The 19,371-nt window shown below is 36.2% G+C and overlaps 1 protein-coding gene across 1 annotated transcript in view; it reads right to left on the bottom strand.

Moving 5' to 3' along the window:
* thsd7ab (thrombospondin, type I, domain containing 7Ab) overlaps window positions 1–19,371 on the bottom strand; it is a 148,557-nt gene that overhangs the window by 93,703 nt on the left and 35,483 nt on the right. The window contains exon 2 of the mRNA XM_058747356.1: window positions 1,879–2,731. Coding sequence (XP_058603339.1) covers window positions 1,879–2,731 — 853 coding nt within the window. The remainder of the gene's footprint in view (window positions 1–1,878; window positions 2,732–19,371) is intronic.

Genomic DNA, 19,371 nt, shown 5'->3' on the forward strand with positions numbered 1-19,371 from the left:
ATATATATATTTTTTTAAGAAATGTATCAGTGTTACAAACTTTCTATTCATCAAAAATAAATAAATAAATAAAATATCATTGTTTCCACAAAAATAGCAAGCAAAACAACTGTTTTCAACATTATTAATAATAAGAAATGTTTCTTGAGCAGCATATTAGAATGATTTCTGAAAGATCATGTGACACTGAAGACAAATCTGCTTTGAATCACAGAAATAAAGTACATTTTACAATATATTCAAATAGAATTTAAATTATAATAATATAAAATGTTTTTACTTAATTTTTAATAAAATAAACACAGCCTTGATGAGCATAAATTACTTTAAAATGTTTCAAAAATGATCCCAAATTTTTGAATGGTGTATGTGACTTTGTGTATTATATGTGACTTTGCTGGATTTCTTTAACCTTGATGTTGCCTATTGAACTATTTCCATAAACTTAACTTTACCTGCAGATTCCTCAGGCTGAAACGCTCTGAATGTTTTCCTTTCAACTGTTCCCATGTTCCTGAGCTCGAACGCATATCAAAGGCCAAACACTGTACGCCTGAGATACACAGACTATAAGGCTGCGCCAAAACTTTTTAAATAACTACAAAACTCTTGAACATTTAATACACGGTGGAAAGTGCTGGCACAGATTCCTGCCGTGCCACACAATCTGCTGCTGGGGAATATACAGTTGTCATTTCTACAGTTGAAAATAGACATCAAGCGTGGGAGTGCTTTGACAGCACAGCGGAGACCCAGACGAGTCACGCAGCCGTCATCCTCTTACTGTCAGCGGCTGACGGAGTGAACAAATACGCCGGGATCCCTAGTTTTCAGACTTATTTAACCGCTATTAGCCTGACAACCATTAGCGCTACAACAAAAGAGATGCAGCTCAGGAGAAACTAAGGATAATGCGTAATAGAGTCTCTTTTAACGCAAATATAAAAATGACCAGGGCTTTTTAATATTAACGGACATACTGTAGATTGAGAAAGCCTCAAGTACAATATAAGCACATTTAAGTTAAAATTACTCATCCTTAGTACAATATAAACTTTTATGTGTTGGGGAGTTGCAATTAATAATAATAATTAATAATTATGTTTATTATTTATAAATATCGAATTTTTGTAAAAATACATTTTACAACTTTAACTAATGAAAAAGAAAACATTAAAATTAATTTGAATAAATTCAATATGAAAAACATGCTCATCATAGAAGAGGTGTATCCAAGTCATTGCACAAATTGCCATTTTAAATATATTTTTAATAAATTAATATTGATGTTAATTAATTATAATTCATATTAATAATACATAACAGTGATTACTAATAATCAATTAACAACTATTAATATTAACATAGCAACGTTTATTAATTTATAAATATCATTAACTTTTGGGCAGTTGCACCATGAAACATTTTAAAACCTGAACTACTATTAATAATTCGTTAATTAATAATTTGTTTTTTTGGGGGGTGTCACACTACAACATAACATGACTATAAGAAAATATAAAAATGAATATCCGTTATTCAGGGGGGAAAAAACAAAACAAAAAAAAACACATGCATCCAAATCACTGTACAGATTGCATTTTAAAGTATTTAACAATTGAAGAAATAGGACAAAAAAATTATCTAGTCATTGACCCGTCAACAAATATGAGGCTGTTATGTTAACTGTGTTCACTGTTTAACTATTGTTTATGATAAAACATTGGACTTTCCAGTGGGCAAAAAATCCAGAAACAAGGTTTGTGAAAATTAGCTACTTGGTAATACAGTACACTGAACAGATCAATCTTCCACCCCTCACAACCTCACTGTTATTTATGTCAAATGAATATGGTTCTAATGGGAAAAGCCACTAACCCGAGCGACACCGTGCTTCCGTTTCGATGCACACACACCACTTGTCGAGACTGGTAGCCTATTTCCATATTCCAGAGGTCATCCTCTAGTCGATTCAGCCTGTTGCGGTTTCTTTTGCTCTTGATGAGCTCGCGCATCTCCGGGTCTCGGGTCCCTTTCCTCTCTTTGGCTTTCCGCCGGCGGGCTTGGCGGGCTTGGCGGGCAGTGCGCGAGGGGGCGGCAGAGGAGGTTGGAGGTGACGGTAAAGAAGGCAGCTTGCACTCGCTCCATCCGCCCACTTTCAGACTGAACACCGTCTCTCTGCCCTCGCAGGCCCTCGGCGCACACGTCTGGAACTCTGTCAGATTGGGGCAAGGAAGCCCGCCGAACAGCGGCGGCGCCACAACGGAGCGCACACGGTTCTGCAGGCCCAGCCCACAGGTCTTGGAGCACGTGGTCCACGGGGTGAACTCGGTCACCACACAGTCTTGAGGGCAAGGAATTAAACAGGCCTGTTCCTGCCGGGGTTTGGGCTCCAAGTACTCACAGATGTCGTGGTCCGCAGCCGAGCCGTCCGCCTTGAGCACACAGTTCACCTCCCTTGTCTGGATGCCCTCTTCGCCCTGCAGGCAAACGCCTGTGCGGCCGGTGCGCAGCGATATGGGAACGCACTGGTTCCACGCGCCCAACCGCCAGTCGTACAGGTCCTTGTGCCAGTCGCAGACGCGGAAGCAGCTCTGTTGGTTGGCCGGCCTTGTGGACTGAAGGCAGTTGGTGTGAAGGGTGGTCCAGCCTTCCACATGAGCGCACCACACCGCCCGACTCTGACTGCCTCCTGGACCGCACTCGCTGCCCATACATCTGCCCCACGGACCTGGGAAAAACACAGCAGTTAGTCCCAGAGAAAATGCAACATAATGATGCTGCATAATAAGATACTTTTAGAAGTTAAAGCCATAATGCACTGTGAAGCTTATTATAGATAGATAGACAGATAGATTCTGAATTTTTCCTCGCAATTTTGAGTTTATATCTCTTAATTCTGACTCTTTGTTCTCAGAACTGTGAGAAATAAACTCACAGTTCTAAGATAAAACATTGCAATTACCTTATTTATTTATTTATTTTTTATACATGACAGAAACAAACTTCCATGGACCCCAAACTTAGGTGATTAGATTTTAAATTAAATATTTAAATTGAAATTGTGTGCTACTGTATACTTTTAAAGCTAATTAAACTGCAGCATGCAAATTCTTTTGTGAAGTGCTATCTGTGAGTTGCTGCCGATGGGTGATGTTCCAAATCATTCTCTTATGAGACACCAAACCCAGTTTGGATGCTGCCTCAGAAAGCAACTGTATATGTAGGCAACAGACAGCGAGGCGGCCCACTAAGTGTTGGAATAGAGCCACGGTGTCAGGTTTACACACTTTGAAATTTGAATAGGTTCACTTTTGTACCTGACTGATCCTTAAGGTGATAATCTGAGTGTTGGCCTAATTAACTATTTGGCTGTGAAGCAATTAGGCAGTCAAAACGAGGTAATCACTGCTCAGTACCTGCTGCTTTGTACTACTGGCAGCGTCAAACTCTAAATAGAGAACGGGAACAGAAGAAGCTACAAGAACCTCATGGGCTCTAATTTCGGGATCACATCAAATGCAACAAATTGTTGCCAAACATAAACAGAGTATGAGTAAATGCTAAACAGGCAAAAAAGGAAATATAAGACCAATGACATGCAAAACAGGCTACAAAACTGAAAAATAAAAGGTTTTGCATCACAGAATGATCTTTTCAACATGTTAAACACAGCTTGAAAATTCCCATTTGAGGTTTAACTATTAACTTTATTTAACCTTATTTGAGAAAATAGCTAAGAACTGATGTATCAGTAAAAATAGGTATGTCTATTAGTGAGTTTCTGAATAATTACTGTTTTTTTTTTCCTACCATGATTCTCTTTATTTTATCATGGTAACCACAGTTGGGGGGGGACCCTTTAATTACTTGCTGTAATTAAAGGGTCATTAAATTCATTTCACCTCCAAAAGCTTTTTTTTATTCCTTTTTATGACAATTGTGACTAATTACCAGTTTTATTCCCGCAATAATAAATTAAATGCAAGCATGCATAGCATATTGTACAGGCTCAAGAATCAGTGGTTTAACAAAAGCAGCTTAAACCAAGAATCCAGCGAGTGCAGACAGCAAAGCATGACAAATAGAGATCTGTAAAGACAACAAGGACTGTGATTGTGCTTCAGGGGCTCAATCTCACAGCCACATTAGAAAATGAGGCTTTATTACCATTAATTTTCACTGTATTACATTAGCTGTGTCACCATAACTGAGTTTCCATCTCACATCCAGCACCTCCTGCATGATAAATAGTGGTCCATGTAATGAGGCTAAATAATAATCCATCTCAGAAGGTTCTTGCTGCAAATGCGGCCCATCGGGCCTCATCGTGTTAAACAAGAGCACAGGAAATTGAGCTTTTGTAAAGCATAGTAAAAAGTTTTTGCCATTTGACACCAGTATATTGATATGCATTTGATGGTTGCTGCGATGTTGGAGGTTACTTACTGACCCAAGTCAGATATTATGGTCCTTTTTTTTCCTTTTTTTTTCAGTTTTATCACCTGTCAGATGAAATTAGCAAGTCTGCATATTAACAAAAGTAATAGTGCATCTCCTTAACACAATTTGAAGCATCATTAGTTTGCATTTCAAAAATAATAATGGGGAAAAAATGACGAGTAGCTTCACAGACATCACTAATAACATTATATCATAAGACCAATTGACCATCCACCCACTCACTAGTTCTAATTAATATCATTTGATGAAGAGGGTGGGCGGCCAGGCTGTTTACGGCTTTGAAAGGCAAAGAGAATGTCATAACTGTGATGCTATTGTTAACTAAAACTAAAACTAAATAAAGCTGAAATAAAACTTGAAAAAAACTAACTGAAATAAATAAAGCTCTAAAATTATTAAAACTGAAAAATAAATGATTTAGTTATATAAATACATAAAAAGTATAATAATAATAAAATGGCAGAAACACATAGCAAAATTAAACTAAATTAACTAAACAAAAATTAAGTCAATAATTGAAAATAAAGCCAATTCAAAATATTTAAAAACAATGTATAAATAATACAAAAATGAAACTGCTTTACAATAGCTTTGTTTCAAATCCTAAAAAAAGAGACTTCAAATGTTTGAACAGTAGTGTGAAATCACGAATAAGTTGAAATATATATATATACAGTATATTGTATATACACAGTATCTTACAGACATTTTTGTAAATATTTTATTATACCTTTTCATGTGACAACACTGAAGAAATGACACTTTGCTACAATGTAAAGTAGTGAGTGTACAGCTTGTATAACAGTGTAAGTTTGCTGTCCCCTCAAAATAACTCAACACACAGCCATTAATGTCTAAACTGCTGGCCACAAAAGTGAGTACACCCCTAAGTGAAAATGTCCAAATTTTGAAGGGATGAAACTCTAAAAGTGCTGAACTTCTTAGCTGGTAAAACATCTATGTGTTGAGGGGTGGCACGGTACATGTATTCATCCCGAACCGGCACGGTATGGGCATCTCGGTTCGGTGCATAAGGCCTTACGACGAATACAGGCAATTCACCCCCAATCCAGAAGGGGGCGCCCACAGTAATGCAACACTGTTTGATAACCGTCAGCGCCAGCTGAAGAACAGCGAATGCCATGAGTTGCGCACTTGAAAACAAAGCCCCCTAGACAGTGACCATGTGCTGATTCTGAATGCGTCTCTCACATGGACTGACAAAGGAGTATACTTTAAAGGCTTGCGCACTCAACTGTTTGCGAAATGGAGCTTTGTGCTTGTGTATCCTACCTCTCTCATTCGGCACAAATCCAAATATTCCATAATATTTCCATATTTGCGATGTAACGTATCGGAATGCTAAACTATTATTTATTATGTACAGGTGCATCTCAATAAATTAGAATGTTGTGAAAAAGTTCATTTTTTCTTGTAGGTTATTTCAAAAAGTGAAATTTTAATTTATTTTAGATTCATTGCATGTAAAGTAAAACATTTCAAAAGTTTTTTTGTTTTAATTTCGATGATTAGAGCTTACAGCTCATGAAAGTCAAAAATCAGTATCTCAAAATATTAGAATATTTACATTTGAGTTTCAATTAATGACCATCCCTACAGTATAAATTCCGGGTATCTCTTGTTCTTTGAAACCACAATAATGGAGAAGACTGCTGACTTGGCAATGATCCAGAAGATAAACACTGACGCCCTCCACAAAGAGGGTAAGTCACAGAGGGTCATTATTGTGACTGTTTGGTGTGGCTGTTTACAGAGTGCTGTATCAAAGCATATTAAATGCAAAGTTGACTGGAAGGAAGAATTTGGATAGGAAAAGGTGCACAAGCAAGCAGGATGACTGCAAGCTTGAGAATACTGTCAAGCAAAGCTGATTCAAACACTTGTGAAAGCTTCACAAGGAGTGGACTGAAGCTGGAGTCAGTGAATCAAGAGTCACCACGCTCAGACGTCTTCAGGAAAAGGGCTACCAAGCCACTTCTGAACCAGAGACAACGTCAGAGGCGTCTTACCTGGGCTGTGGAGAAAAAGAACTGGACTGTTGCTCAGTGCTCCAAAGTCCTCTTTTCAGATGAAAGTAAATTTTACATTTCATTTGGAAATCAAGGTCCCAAAGTCTGAAGGAAGAGTGGAGAGGCACAGAATCCATGTTGCTTGAAGTCCAATGTGAAGTTTCCACAGTCAGTGATGATTTGGGCTGCCATGTCATCTGCTGGTGTTGGTCAACTGTGTTTTCTGAAGTCCACAGTCAACGCAGCCATCTACCAGGAGATTTTAGAGCACTTCATGCTTCCTTCTGCTGACAAGCTTTATGGAGATGCTGATTTCATTTTCCAGCAGGACTTGGAACCTGCCCACACTGCCAAAGGTACCAAAAGCTGGTTCAATGACCATGGTGGTACTGTGCTTGATTGGCCAGCAAACTCGCCTGACCTGAACCCCATAGAGAATCTATGGGGTATTGTCAAGAGGAAGATGAGAGACACTAGACCCAACAATGCAGATGACCTGAAGGCCGCTATCTAAGCAACCTGGTCTTCCATACCACCTCAGCAGTGCCACAAACTGATCACCTCCATGCCACCACAAATTGAGGCAGTAATTAAAGCAAAAGGAGCCCCTACCAAGTATTGAGTACATATACAGTAAATTAACATACTTTCCAGAAGGCCAACAATTGACTAAAAATGTTTTTTTTATTGGTCTTATGAAGTATTCTAATTTGTTGAGATTGTGAATTGGTGGGTTTTTGTTAAATGTGAGCCAAAATCATCACAATTAAAAGAACCAAAAACTTAAACTACTTCAGTCTGTGTGCACTGAATTTATTTAATACGCGAGTTTCACAATTTGAGTTGAATTACTGAAATAAATGAACTTTTCCACGACATTCTAATTCATTGAGATGCACCTGTAAACTATAGGCTTTGTACTTCAGTCGCGTTCCAACGGTGACACAGAGGAGGGCGCGCTGATGTTTGGTTCACTGTATTTTATTTTGATAAAGTACCAACTGCGCTGTCAAGTTAGCAATGCTGGAACTGATGTGTGTTTTTTTTTTGTGTGTGTGTGTGTGCGCTCCGGCGCGATCACTTCAACTGTTTCCTTATACAAGCAGAATCAACTTTAAACACTTATTGTCTTATTAATAATCACTGTATAAAGGTCTGCTTTTATTTGTGTACACTTACAATGAAAACAAAACAGATTTTATATATATAACATGTAATAATATTTAGTATTTTCACATTTAGATGGAATTTTTTTTAAAATTTGTACTACTGTCTGTTAAAAATAAATGAAAAGAAACTGAGCATAGTAGATCTCTTTTTTTTCCGTTTTACCGAAATCGTATCGAGCCGTGACCCCGAACCAAGGTACGTACCGAACCGTGACATCTGTGTACCGTGCCACCCCTATGAATCACCCAATAATAAAATGTGACATTCTGTAGTTTTGTCTCATATTCATCTTTTCATCATATTTTCAAATGTCTTGACTCCACAGCCAACAGAACAATTGTGTCTTCACTGTTCCGGCACTGTATATACAGGTATATCTCAAAATTACCAAAACTTTACTAAAATTAAAATGAAAACTGAAAATATAAAAATAAAGGCTACAATTCAAAATGCTATATTTTCAGGACCAATTCTGAGTATTAACTAGTTGCTTGTTAGCATGCATATTACTAGCATATTGGCTTATTCTGCATGACCATATTTTAGATCCCTTACCCCATACCTAATCTTAACAACTACCTTACTAACTATTAATAAGCAGCAAATTAGGTGTTTATTGAGGCAGGAGTTAGTTAATAGTGACAATCGGTCCCCAAACTAAAGTGTGACCAAAATAACTACTTCTCAACAGCTTTGTTTCAGCTGCCTAACTAGACAGCATTTTTTGGAATCATAAGCACACGCCTGACACAAACAGTAGACAGTAGGCAGCAAATTATGTTGCCTTCAAAGAAACCTTGATTTGGCCACATTCTAAAACGCTTGAGGAGTAAAGAGGGTTTGGAGTCGACAGAAATGCATTTAACACTGAAAACAGTTCAGTGTACTTAAAATGGAATATATCACTTAATATTAGTGTGACTCTATAAAGGTGGTAAAAGTCCCACTTACTTAAAGAGAAATTACCAATAGCATCTAAACTTTTCAAGAAAGACCAATCATGAGCTCTGAGGTGATTTACCAGTTCTGTATGAAGAAAAATGAAAAACTGGGCAGTCACTGTCTATTGCAATCCACTGTGAGATGAGTTTCTCAGAGTGCTATTTGTGCAACATCTGAAGCTCCTATATTCATGTAGAGTGTTTCAAATCAGTCACTTTGCAATTCCACTCCACTTAGGATGCTGTCTTAGAAGGCAGCCGTCTATGTAGGCACCAAACATGAAGGTAGCTCACTAGAAAGAGAACTACAGTTGTGTCTGCTGAGTCAAAATGAACATCTATTATAATTTAATGCAAATAAGCAAACACTGTTCACAGAGCTGCAGAGAGACATATCACAGCATACATTTCTCCATTTATGTCACAGACTTAATGACTGCGTGACGTGCTTCCTCCAACGGTGGGAGGGAGCAGAACTGCTGTCGCTTCCCAAGGCTAATCGTCTTTGGGGAAAAGCAAGAATAAACACAATGGCTTCACCGAAAACAACAAAGATTTCACTTTTATGTCTCCTGACTCCCCCAAAGGTTTAGAAAGAGGATTTCGAGACTGTTGTGGTCTGAGAACGTGAAGAGCTGTGACATGAAAAGCTCCAAAATATGCTAAATTAAAGGTGCAGCAGGTCGCTTTGTGAAATACGTGTCTTGAGAAATTACACCTTGATTTTAGCCTCCACAAACCTTTAAAAAAATCTAAATGAATAAGTTTGAAAAACGTGTATTTAAAAAAAAAAGAAGTATTTTTTGAGTCACTATAACGGAACTTCAAACTATTTTTTTTTTTTTTTTTAAATCATTCTTATTCTTCCTTGAACTCATTTGTGATACCAGTGTGATGTAATATTTTGGTGATACTACCATCTGCCCACACTGGGGTCATTGTGAGAGGATCAGGCCTGCAGCGGGTCAGGATTGATCAGTATCTCACACATCATTATCTCCTGTGCTCGGAGGAGACGCCAGCTGTCATGATAAAAGGTAATTCTGGCTGACAAAGTGCTGGTCCATCAGCGTCTGACAGGTGTGTGGGAAACAGCGTGCAGACAATTCAGACTGTCAGTCAAACAGACCCACAGTCCAGTTCATAGAGAGAAGCATTTGATGAAAATACATCACCGCTTTTACCATTAATAAACGTGCATGTGATCATGTATTAGAGATGGATGGGTTAGGGATGAAAAAACAACAACAAAATAACCTGGATTTAATGGTGCTGCAAATGTAATGGTGCACAGATGATGCACAGAAGAGTGGCTTGCTCTTTTTAGCCAATCAGAAACACTCTCTCTGTCTGTCAATCACTGTGGTGTTTGGGTTTGAGAGGGCCAGGTTTTAAAGAGAATGCATGTGAAATGGTTAAAATCACTTGCAGCACCATTAATATAATTAATGTTTCAGCAATTTTAGCAATTACTGAAAGCAGAAGTTGCTGAGATGCAACAAGCATGTCTGGTTAATAACCTACTGCACCACTGGAGACCAAAAAATTAGTTCTCATATCTCTGATATCTCAAGCGTTTCTCATAAACACCAAAGAGAAGAAGCTGGAAGCAAATGGAGACACCATACATATTATAAACAGGAAGACTTACAACTTCAGACAGACAGACAGGCAGTTAGATTGAAACAGAACAATAGATTGAATGATAGATGCGGACATATAGATAGAATGACAGACAGATAAAAAGAATGATAGATAGAATGACAGATCAAATAATAGATACTGTAGCATGACAGATAAAACAATAGATACATAGAACGACAGATAAAACAATGGAACAACAGATAGATAGAACGATAGATCGCTAGATAGATAGACAGATAGATAAAATGACAGACAGAAGAATTATAGATAGAATGACAGAAAAATACATAGAACGATAGATACATAGAATGACAGATAGAACGATAGAACGACAGATAGAACGATAGAACGACAGATAGAATGATAGAACGATACGACGATAGATAGATAAACATGACAGACAGAAGAATAATAGATAGAATGACAGATAGAAAAATACATAGAACGATACATAAAGCAATTGATACATAGAATGATAGAACAATAGCACAACAGACAGAATGATAGAATGACAGATAGAACGATAGATAGACATGCAATTCACATTTCTTTTATAGTTAATCATTTCTTTTATAATAATCATACTCTGTTAACAATTCATACATTTGTTTTAATTTTCAATCCTGCTTTAAAAAAGGAATGTTAGGAGAAACAACTGAGCTGAAGCTGATGCATAAATGAACCTCAGCTGAGAACTGCCTGAAATCTCCTGAGCTCTGAATCTCTGATCAATTGTTCTCAGATCAGGCTGTTGAATAAGAGCAGGCCTTCATTAACAGCTCTGTGAAGTGATGCTTTTGTCTGATGCACTCAGAAGACAACGTGTGTTTGAGTGCAGTGAACCACTACATCAGAGATGCCAGAAAAAAACTGCATGAGTTAAACATGAGTAAATGTAAAAAAAAAAGAAAAAGCACTCAATTTGTATAATGCACTGAACTTGCACTAGACATCTCTGATAATGTCTTTCAAGTCACTTTACATGAATATATTCCCCAGATCAGCTGCTCTTTGCATGTCGAAATGAAAAAGATACATACGTTTATTCGTCCCCTTTTCCAGTCGGCTTCAGAAGTGAGTCAATCACATGCAAGAAAACTGACCTCAGGCAAAGACCATTAAATTCATAAGCAAACTGTGAACTTCTTAGGACGTTCTGAAGATAAATCCAGTCATCCATGTGCCTTCAGCCTTTCAACATCCCCGGCTTTTGCACATTTCAAAGAAAATTTCCTCCAACGCAGTCCAATAGTGACACTCCAAAGGCAAACTCGCACATAATGCTAAAGTTATGAAAGCCATATCTTCCATCTTCATTTAACATGAGCTTTTGCCCTAACTAGCCACAAAGAGTGATATTTTGTACATCTTGTTTGTCACTTCACGCCTGTACATCTCATAACCGCATTAAACATCAAATGCACTTATTTTTGTTTTCAGTGAGGTCTGAAAAATTTCTAGGTCACATGAAAGCGGTTGCATCACTCCTGGTTAGGATGCTGTCTTCACACTGTGGCCATTTATTCAGCACTAAAAACCTAAAAACACTCACCTGCCAGAGAATTTACAATAGGAAGTCCGTATTTTTCACACTTTCACATCCAATATTTCCTGATTGGCACTCCAGCAGTAAAATACCAAAAGGTGAGCGAGTAACATTTAATCTCTGTGTGCTCGGCAGGGTTGTAATAAAGGGTCGAGCTCCTAGGAAGTGAGCACCATGTGAGAACATCATAACGCAGTTTCACTACTAACAAATTCCCTATAGCTGTACAATAAACAAGGGGTTTTCAAACCTTTACTACAACATAAACCAGCTGTATATTTTCATACAATCATATTTGTACCCAGTATAAAAGAAATGTAAATAATTTTTCACAGAATTCAAAGGAAGTTTTACAGAAAATGCTATACAACCATATATTTTAATCATTTTTATAAAAGAACCAAGGCTGCATTTATTTGATCAGTAAAACCAGTAATATTGTGTATAACTTGAAATAACTGTTTATTTTTATATATTTAAAAATGCAATTTATTGATGCAAAGCTGAATTTTCAGTATTTGCTGCTCAAGAAACGTTTCTGATTATCAATGTTGATAACAGTTGCACTGCTTAAATATGCTTAGAATATTTTTTGGAAACCGCAATACTTTTTTTAGGGTTACTTGATGAATAGACAGTTCAAAAGAACAGCATTTAAAACAGTTTTTTTTGGAACATTATAAATGTCATTTTCTCTCACTTTTGATTAATTTAATGCATGACTGCAGAATAAAAGTGTATATATATATATATATATATATATATATATATATATATATATATATATATATATATATATATATATATATATGTGTGTGTGTGTATATATATATATATATTTATTTATTTATTTTAATTACTATTATTTTTGGGGGTGGGTAATTGACCAAAATAACTGACCCTAAAAAATACAAAATAATTGGGGGGATTTTAAAATAAAAAGTCAATAGAATGTGTAAATTTTGAGGTGAACTAATCTCTAAAACACCTTTGTTTCTCTCAAATTGTCTGTTATTGTCTATAACAGCTATATTCCAGACCACTTATAATAAGTGCTGCTTTCGTCAGCAATCAAGATCCAATTGAAATACTCAGGGCGGCAAGCAAATCATACGGTTTTGACAGGCCACAGTATAATATGCCTCATGGATTTATCTGGTAAACACTGCAAGCAGCACCAACCCTCGGCACATCTCTCCAGTGTCAATGAAAGATTTATACAAGCCAATGTGTTCTACAGCACATGTTATGATGGATCTGAAGGTGGGGATGTAGAGTGTCTGCTGGATTTCTCTCTGCCTCAGATGACACCACACTCTGATGCATTTACAACAAAACTGAAAAACACAAGCTAAAAATCACCTGACTAGAAAAAGATATTCAAAGACATGTTGTGAATTGACACATTAAACTAGATATTCGCATGCACTTATTTGAGTACTTAATTTTGGACAGAAATGAATTCTTCGATATATTTTCTGCTACAATTGTTTGCAGCTTTATTGGAATTTCATTATTTCTATGCCAGTCTACATAGCCTACCAGTTAAAAGGTTGGAATAATTAAGAGTTATTGATTTTTATGAATGAAGTCTCTTCTGCTCACCTAGGTGGAATTTACTTGACCAAAAATAAAATAAAAACAGCTATATTCTGAAATATTATTATAATTTAAATTAAGAGTTTTCTATTTGAATATATTGTAAAATGTAATTTATTCCGGTGATGCAAAGCTGAATTTTCAGTCTTTAGTGTCACATGATCCTTCAGAAATCATATGTGACCCTGGACCACAAAAATTTTGATTTCTACATCATCTGAAAGTAAATAAATAAACTTTCCATTGATATATGGTTTGTTATGATAGGACAATATTTGGCCGAGATACAACTATTTGAAAATCTGGAATCTGAGGGTGCAAAAAAAAAAATCAAAACACTGAGAAAAATCACCTTTAAAGTTGTCCAAATAAAGTTCTTAGCTATGCATATTACTGATCAAAAATTTAGTTTATATATTTACGGTAGGAAATTCACTGAATATCTTCATGGAACATAATCTTTACTTAATATCCTAATGATTTTTGGCATAAAATAAAAAACCCATACAATGTATTTTTGGCTATTGCTAAAAATATACCCCAGCAACTTAAGACTGGTTTTGTGGTCCAGGGTCACATATACGCTGATTTGCTGCTCAAGAAACACTTAATATTGTTATTATCAATGTTAAATCAGTTGTGCTGCTTATTTATTTATAATTACACTTTTATTTAGCTAGGAGGCATTAAACATATCAAAAGTGACAGTAAAAGACATGTTACAGACAATGTTACAGAAGGTTTCTATTTTGTATGCTTCAAACACATGCTGAACAAAAGAACTATTAATAATAAATCAAGTCCAGTAACAATAGAGCATCAAATCAGCATATTAGAATGATTTCTGAAGAATCGTGTGACACTTCGTGTGAAAATTCAGCTTTGAATCATAGAAATGACATAAAATATATTCCAATATTCCAATTTAATTGTAATAATATTTCACAATATGACCGTTTTTACTGTATTTTTACTATATATTTACTACAGATTTCTTTCAAGACTATTTAAAAAAAAATCCTAATTATTCCAAACTTTTGAACGGTGTATCATTTAATCACCAGAATAAGCAGTAAAGTGGATCAGACTCTATGCTGCTAGTCAAAATTCTGGCCGCAGGGTCCTGTTCTGAGAAACATCTCATTTCTTTCATTATTCCTTCAGGTACAGCCCTACATGGGAATTACAAAAGGAGAAAGCAGACGAAACAAGAACATCATGTCGATGTAGGAAAGGAGATCGGTTCCTTCTGGCTCTGCCAAAGCTCTCCGAGGATAATTCATTTATGCAGCATGGCTATGAATCCATACTCAGCAGGTGAAAATCTACGCTTATTTTTGCTCTTTGATGAGTAGAAATGTTCAATAAAAAGTAACATTAAAACAACATCAAAGAAATCCTCTGCTCTTGAGGCTGTAGATCAATATGGAGGAACACGAGCAGTTCAATTGAAGCATGACCCATGATGGGAACATGAATCAGCGGCAGCTTAGCTTGTGGAAAAAGCAAGCATTAATAGCAAAAACGAATATTAGTGTTTAATTCGTTTCAGGCATAAACACTTTAATGCTGTTTTTCTTTATTTTGCCCACAGGCAGAGATGAGAAGTCACAGCAGGACAACGTGCCCCTCCGTACAGCAGTAAATATGAATACGGAGCCTGTGTGCAGCGCTTTGTTGATGGCGATCTGACATGCCACCTTCATGAGAAGGCTCCCTTGGGGCGGCTGGGAAGCGAAAAGAGGTTTTACCTCCACAGAAGAGCCAGACCTGACTGTTGTGCCCTTTAGATAAAAGACATTAAGTCTGGGGTCTGGAACGTGAGTGGCTTTGGCTCGTAAACAGTGAGAAGACACTCTGGGGGAGAATGTTGTGTCTAAATAACCAACAGACCTGCAGCTACGGGACAAGGTGGAGCTTTAGTGACGACTAAACTAGAGCCTCAAAAATGTTGGATTTAATTAAAAAGATATATTTGAAAAAGTGGTTCCTGCTCATTCATAGTTAAAATTTTAAAAACATAAATTCAATAAGCTGTATTAAATGTATTTTAATCATTTTTAAATAAATGCAATTTTTCATAATTTGGATGCAGTCATATTCATTCAAAATCCATGCATTAAATTTATAATTTATTAACCTATCAGTTAATATAAAATTATTATTTCTGTTGTTATTTCCAAACCTGATTTAGGCAAATTACATTTTTATACTAATATATATATTTAATATATACAATTAGCAAAGAATTAATAGGGATGCACAGAAATTCTGGGTGATGTGACCAGTTAATTACTTATTCAATTGTTTACTACCTGACCATCCCATCACAGCAACACTCGCTCAACTCATGGACTGAGTTTGTTCAGTCGAGCTGTTTGAAAATGTCATTATTTTTCCAATTCCATCTGGTGACGCAAATAGTTCACCTTAAAGCAACCTCAGCCCAGAGCTCAAGAGGAAAACCAAATCTTATGGAACACTTGACATAAAACACACAATAAAACCAACAGATCACTGGCTAGCTATTCTCCAGAAGTTATTATAAGACCATTTCACCTGCTAGCCTGATTTACGCATTCCTGAAGTGCCTTTAAGGGGTTAAAGCAAGGATAAAGCAGTCAGGCATATGGAGGTCTCCTGTCTGCTCAGGTTATTCACCTCAAAGACCACATGACAGCTGGTAAAAGCAGCTTTGGTGTTCCTAAATAAGACGACAGAGTTCCCTCAGGAGACATTCCCGTAGACCTCTTAAGGACAACCATAACACAAACACGCAGAGCAGGTACTTTTGGGTAATTTAGCGTACTTACAGAGCAAAGATGTCAGAAAACCGTTCTTCATTAAAACTCCTGATGTTCCACCAGAATGCTGAAATGCTGAGGTTTAACGCCTAATTAAAGGTCACGCAGGCAGGACTTAAGCTAATTAGAGCCGACATAAACACTAAGGTCAGAGGGGTCCACAGTATATACAGATCACAACATCCTCTGGGAAATAAAGCCCAAAACACACTCGACACAAGCCCATCAGCACAAAGACTAGATTACACTGTATGTGGAAATGTTTTAGACAACTAATCACAAAGGAGATAGGGTTATAACTAAAACTTAACATTTGCATTACTTGAAATAAACATGAACTGAAAGACAATAAATGTAAAAAAAAAATATATATATAATATATATATATATATATACACCGGTATATTATATATATATTAGGGGTGTCCCCAACTAAGGATTTACATAGTCGAAACAGAATTTTCGAATCTTGCTGACAGTCGACTGACAGTCGAATCATATGTTTGAGGGTGGGGAAAAAATGCATTACAAACAGTCAAATAGTCAGACATTCGTCAGTGATAAATACTGACTTTAACACACAGGGAAAATGTGTAACGGAAGCCTCGCAGATACAAACAGGGTAAATAATGTTTTATGTTTTGATTAAAAGATAGTTAACATTGGCCTGCCTCGTTATTTATCAGAGCTGATGAAACCGGAGATTTGCTCTAAATACTGTAAAACCAAATAATCCACACATAAGATGAAATCAACAGATGCAAGAAGTATTCGATGAAGCATGTGTGCATGTTTACTCTAACTGTATTGAGGAAATTAACAAATATCCTGCAAATTTTTCCGACTTTGAAGCATAGCCTACTGCCACAAAACTTGAAAACAAATGCGATCACCTAAATATGAGCTACTGTGAAAACTGCTCAAACACAGCATTTTCACGTATATTTTTGTCTTGTCCATTGCTCTTTCGAGTGTGCGAAACTTTGCAGCGTGTAAACGTTACGTGAAAATAAAAGTTCTATACAAATTCTGAATGGATAGGCTATATAGCAGGGATGGCGAACATCGGTCCTGGAGAGCCGCAGCCCTGCAGAGTTTTGCTTCAACCCTAATCAAACACACCTGAACAAGCTAATCAAGGTCTGAAGGGTTACTAGAAAGCTACATGCAGGTGAGTTTTAATTAGGATTGGAGCTGAACTCTGCAGGGCTGCGGCTCTCCAGGACCGGAGTTCACCATATATATATATATATATATATATATATATATATAATTCACTATTTATTTCATTGCAACATTTCTCATTTTCATTTAGTTTAAGATGAAATAAAATACAATACAACTATAGACATTTAAAAAATAATGAAGAAGACAAAACTTTAAAAGTTTAATTTTAACTAAAATTAAAATAAAAACTAAATCTAAAATAAAATTGAATTCAAAATATTAACAAAAACATTAATATATCAATGATACTAAAACACTGCTTTCTTTCAGTGTTATATATATATATATATATATATATATATATATATATATATATATATATATATATATATATATATATATATATAATTATTTTTTATTAAGAATTAATTAAGAACGTACATGGGGTCAGTATGTGGAGTATTTAAAAAAGAAATGTGAATCTTATAATTAAAAAAAAAACACTTGAGATGCAATATTTGAGATATCTACATTAACTAAATTAATATTTGAGTTGTACAATAATTTTCATTTTAATTTGTAATTTTAAGAATCACAGTGTTATGTTGTACATTCTAATAAAACTTTACAGAATCAGTCAGAAGTCAGAAAGACTCTATACAGAAAAGGTTAGTTTTTCTGCCAGGTTACACTATTTAAATATATATATTTAGAAACTGAAACCCATTTACGCATGAAAATCTACTAATAAATACTGGCAAAATCAAGTATTGGTCTATTTCTATTTGTGCACTTGGGGAAAGTATGTTTCTAGCCTTAAAGCATAACAAAAGATTGCATAACTCACTCTGACCTGCTTTTACTGAAAGGTCACACAGAACTTTTTAATGCGAGTCAATGTGATTCCCTTTTCAGCATAACACATTGTTGATTTGGTTTCAATATATGTATATACACATAAACGCACACACCCTGGCATTTGCAAATAATCTTGTATAATGCTGCCATTTTTATTACAGAGCAATAAAACGTACCTCAGTAATTTAAGTCTAATACATTCCTTGGCATTTGCAAATATTTTTAATCCAGCCATTTTTTTTCTATAACAACACAGCACACTGCAATAAACCAGAAGAATACACACAACCCCAGTGACAGAGTGTGTAAATAGGGCACTGCTGACTAAGAATGAGACTCGCAGGGTTTGTGCTGCAGTCTTCAGGCCAGCGGGGAAATCTGCTCGGCTGCAATGCAGAACCACCAACAGGGATGTGAGAACGGATGGAAGCGGAGAAACTCACCCCAGGACTGCCGGGACGGAAAGCCAGAGGCGCAAGTGGGTCAAGATGGAGGGACTGATCACATCCGATTAGAGCGAAACAATCACAGCTGCGGGCTGAACCTCTTTGATCGACTGACAGTTCACATCAGCCACCGTTTGATTTTCAGTGCGGATGTAACATGACATTTGAGGGAAGATCATTCACAAACCATCCCAGAAATGTGAATCTTTACACGCAGTGGCCCCCGAAAATAGATTTTGTGACATGTTTTCACTCTATCCTTCTTTAAAACAAATGCTACTTGCTTTAACATGTTGTTATCTAATGCAATGACATTTTAAGCGTGACTTAAGTGTCCAAAAATGTTTTTGGCCAATTTGATATGCAGCGTTGCTGTAAAAATAACACACATAGATATTTCAGTGCTGCTGCTTATTGATTTTTAAATACTATTTGGGTCACAGCATATTTAAGGAATATTCTGGGTTTAATGTAAATTAAGCTTAACCAACAGCACTTGTGGCATAATGATGTTAATGATGGATTTCAATAGTATAGCCACAAGACATCAATAATATGGGTGTTTGTTAACATGATTTTAGTGTGGAAAAGTCTGTGTAAAGTCATTACATTTTACAACTTTGTCACTCTAAGATCATAACACTGTAACCAAAAGAAACCCTAAAATGACAGCAAACATGGGAATTAAAAAAATAAAAAATA

This window comes from Onychostoma macrolepis, chromosome 16 (genome assembly GCF_012432095.1).
Source record: "Onychostoma macrolepis isolate SWU-2019 chromosome 16, ASM1243209v1, whole genome shotgun sequence".
Classification (NCBI taxonomy): Eukaryota; Metazoa; Chordata; class Actinopteri; order Cypriniformes; family Cyprinidae; genus Onychostoma; species Onychostoma macrolepis.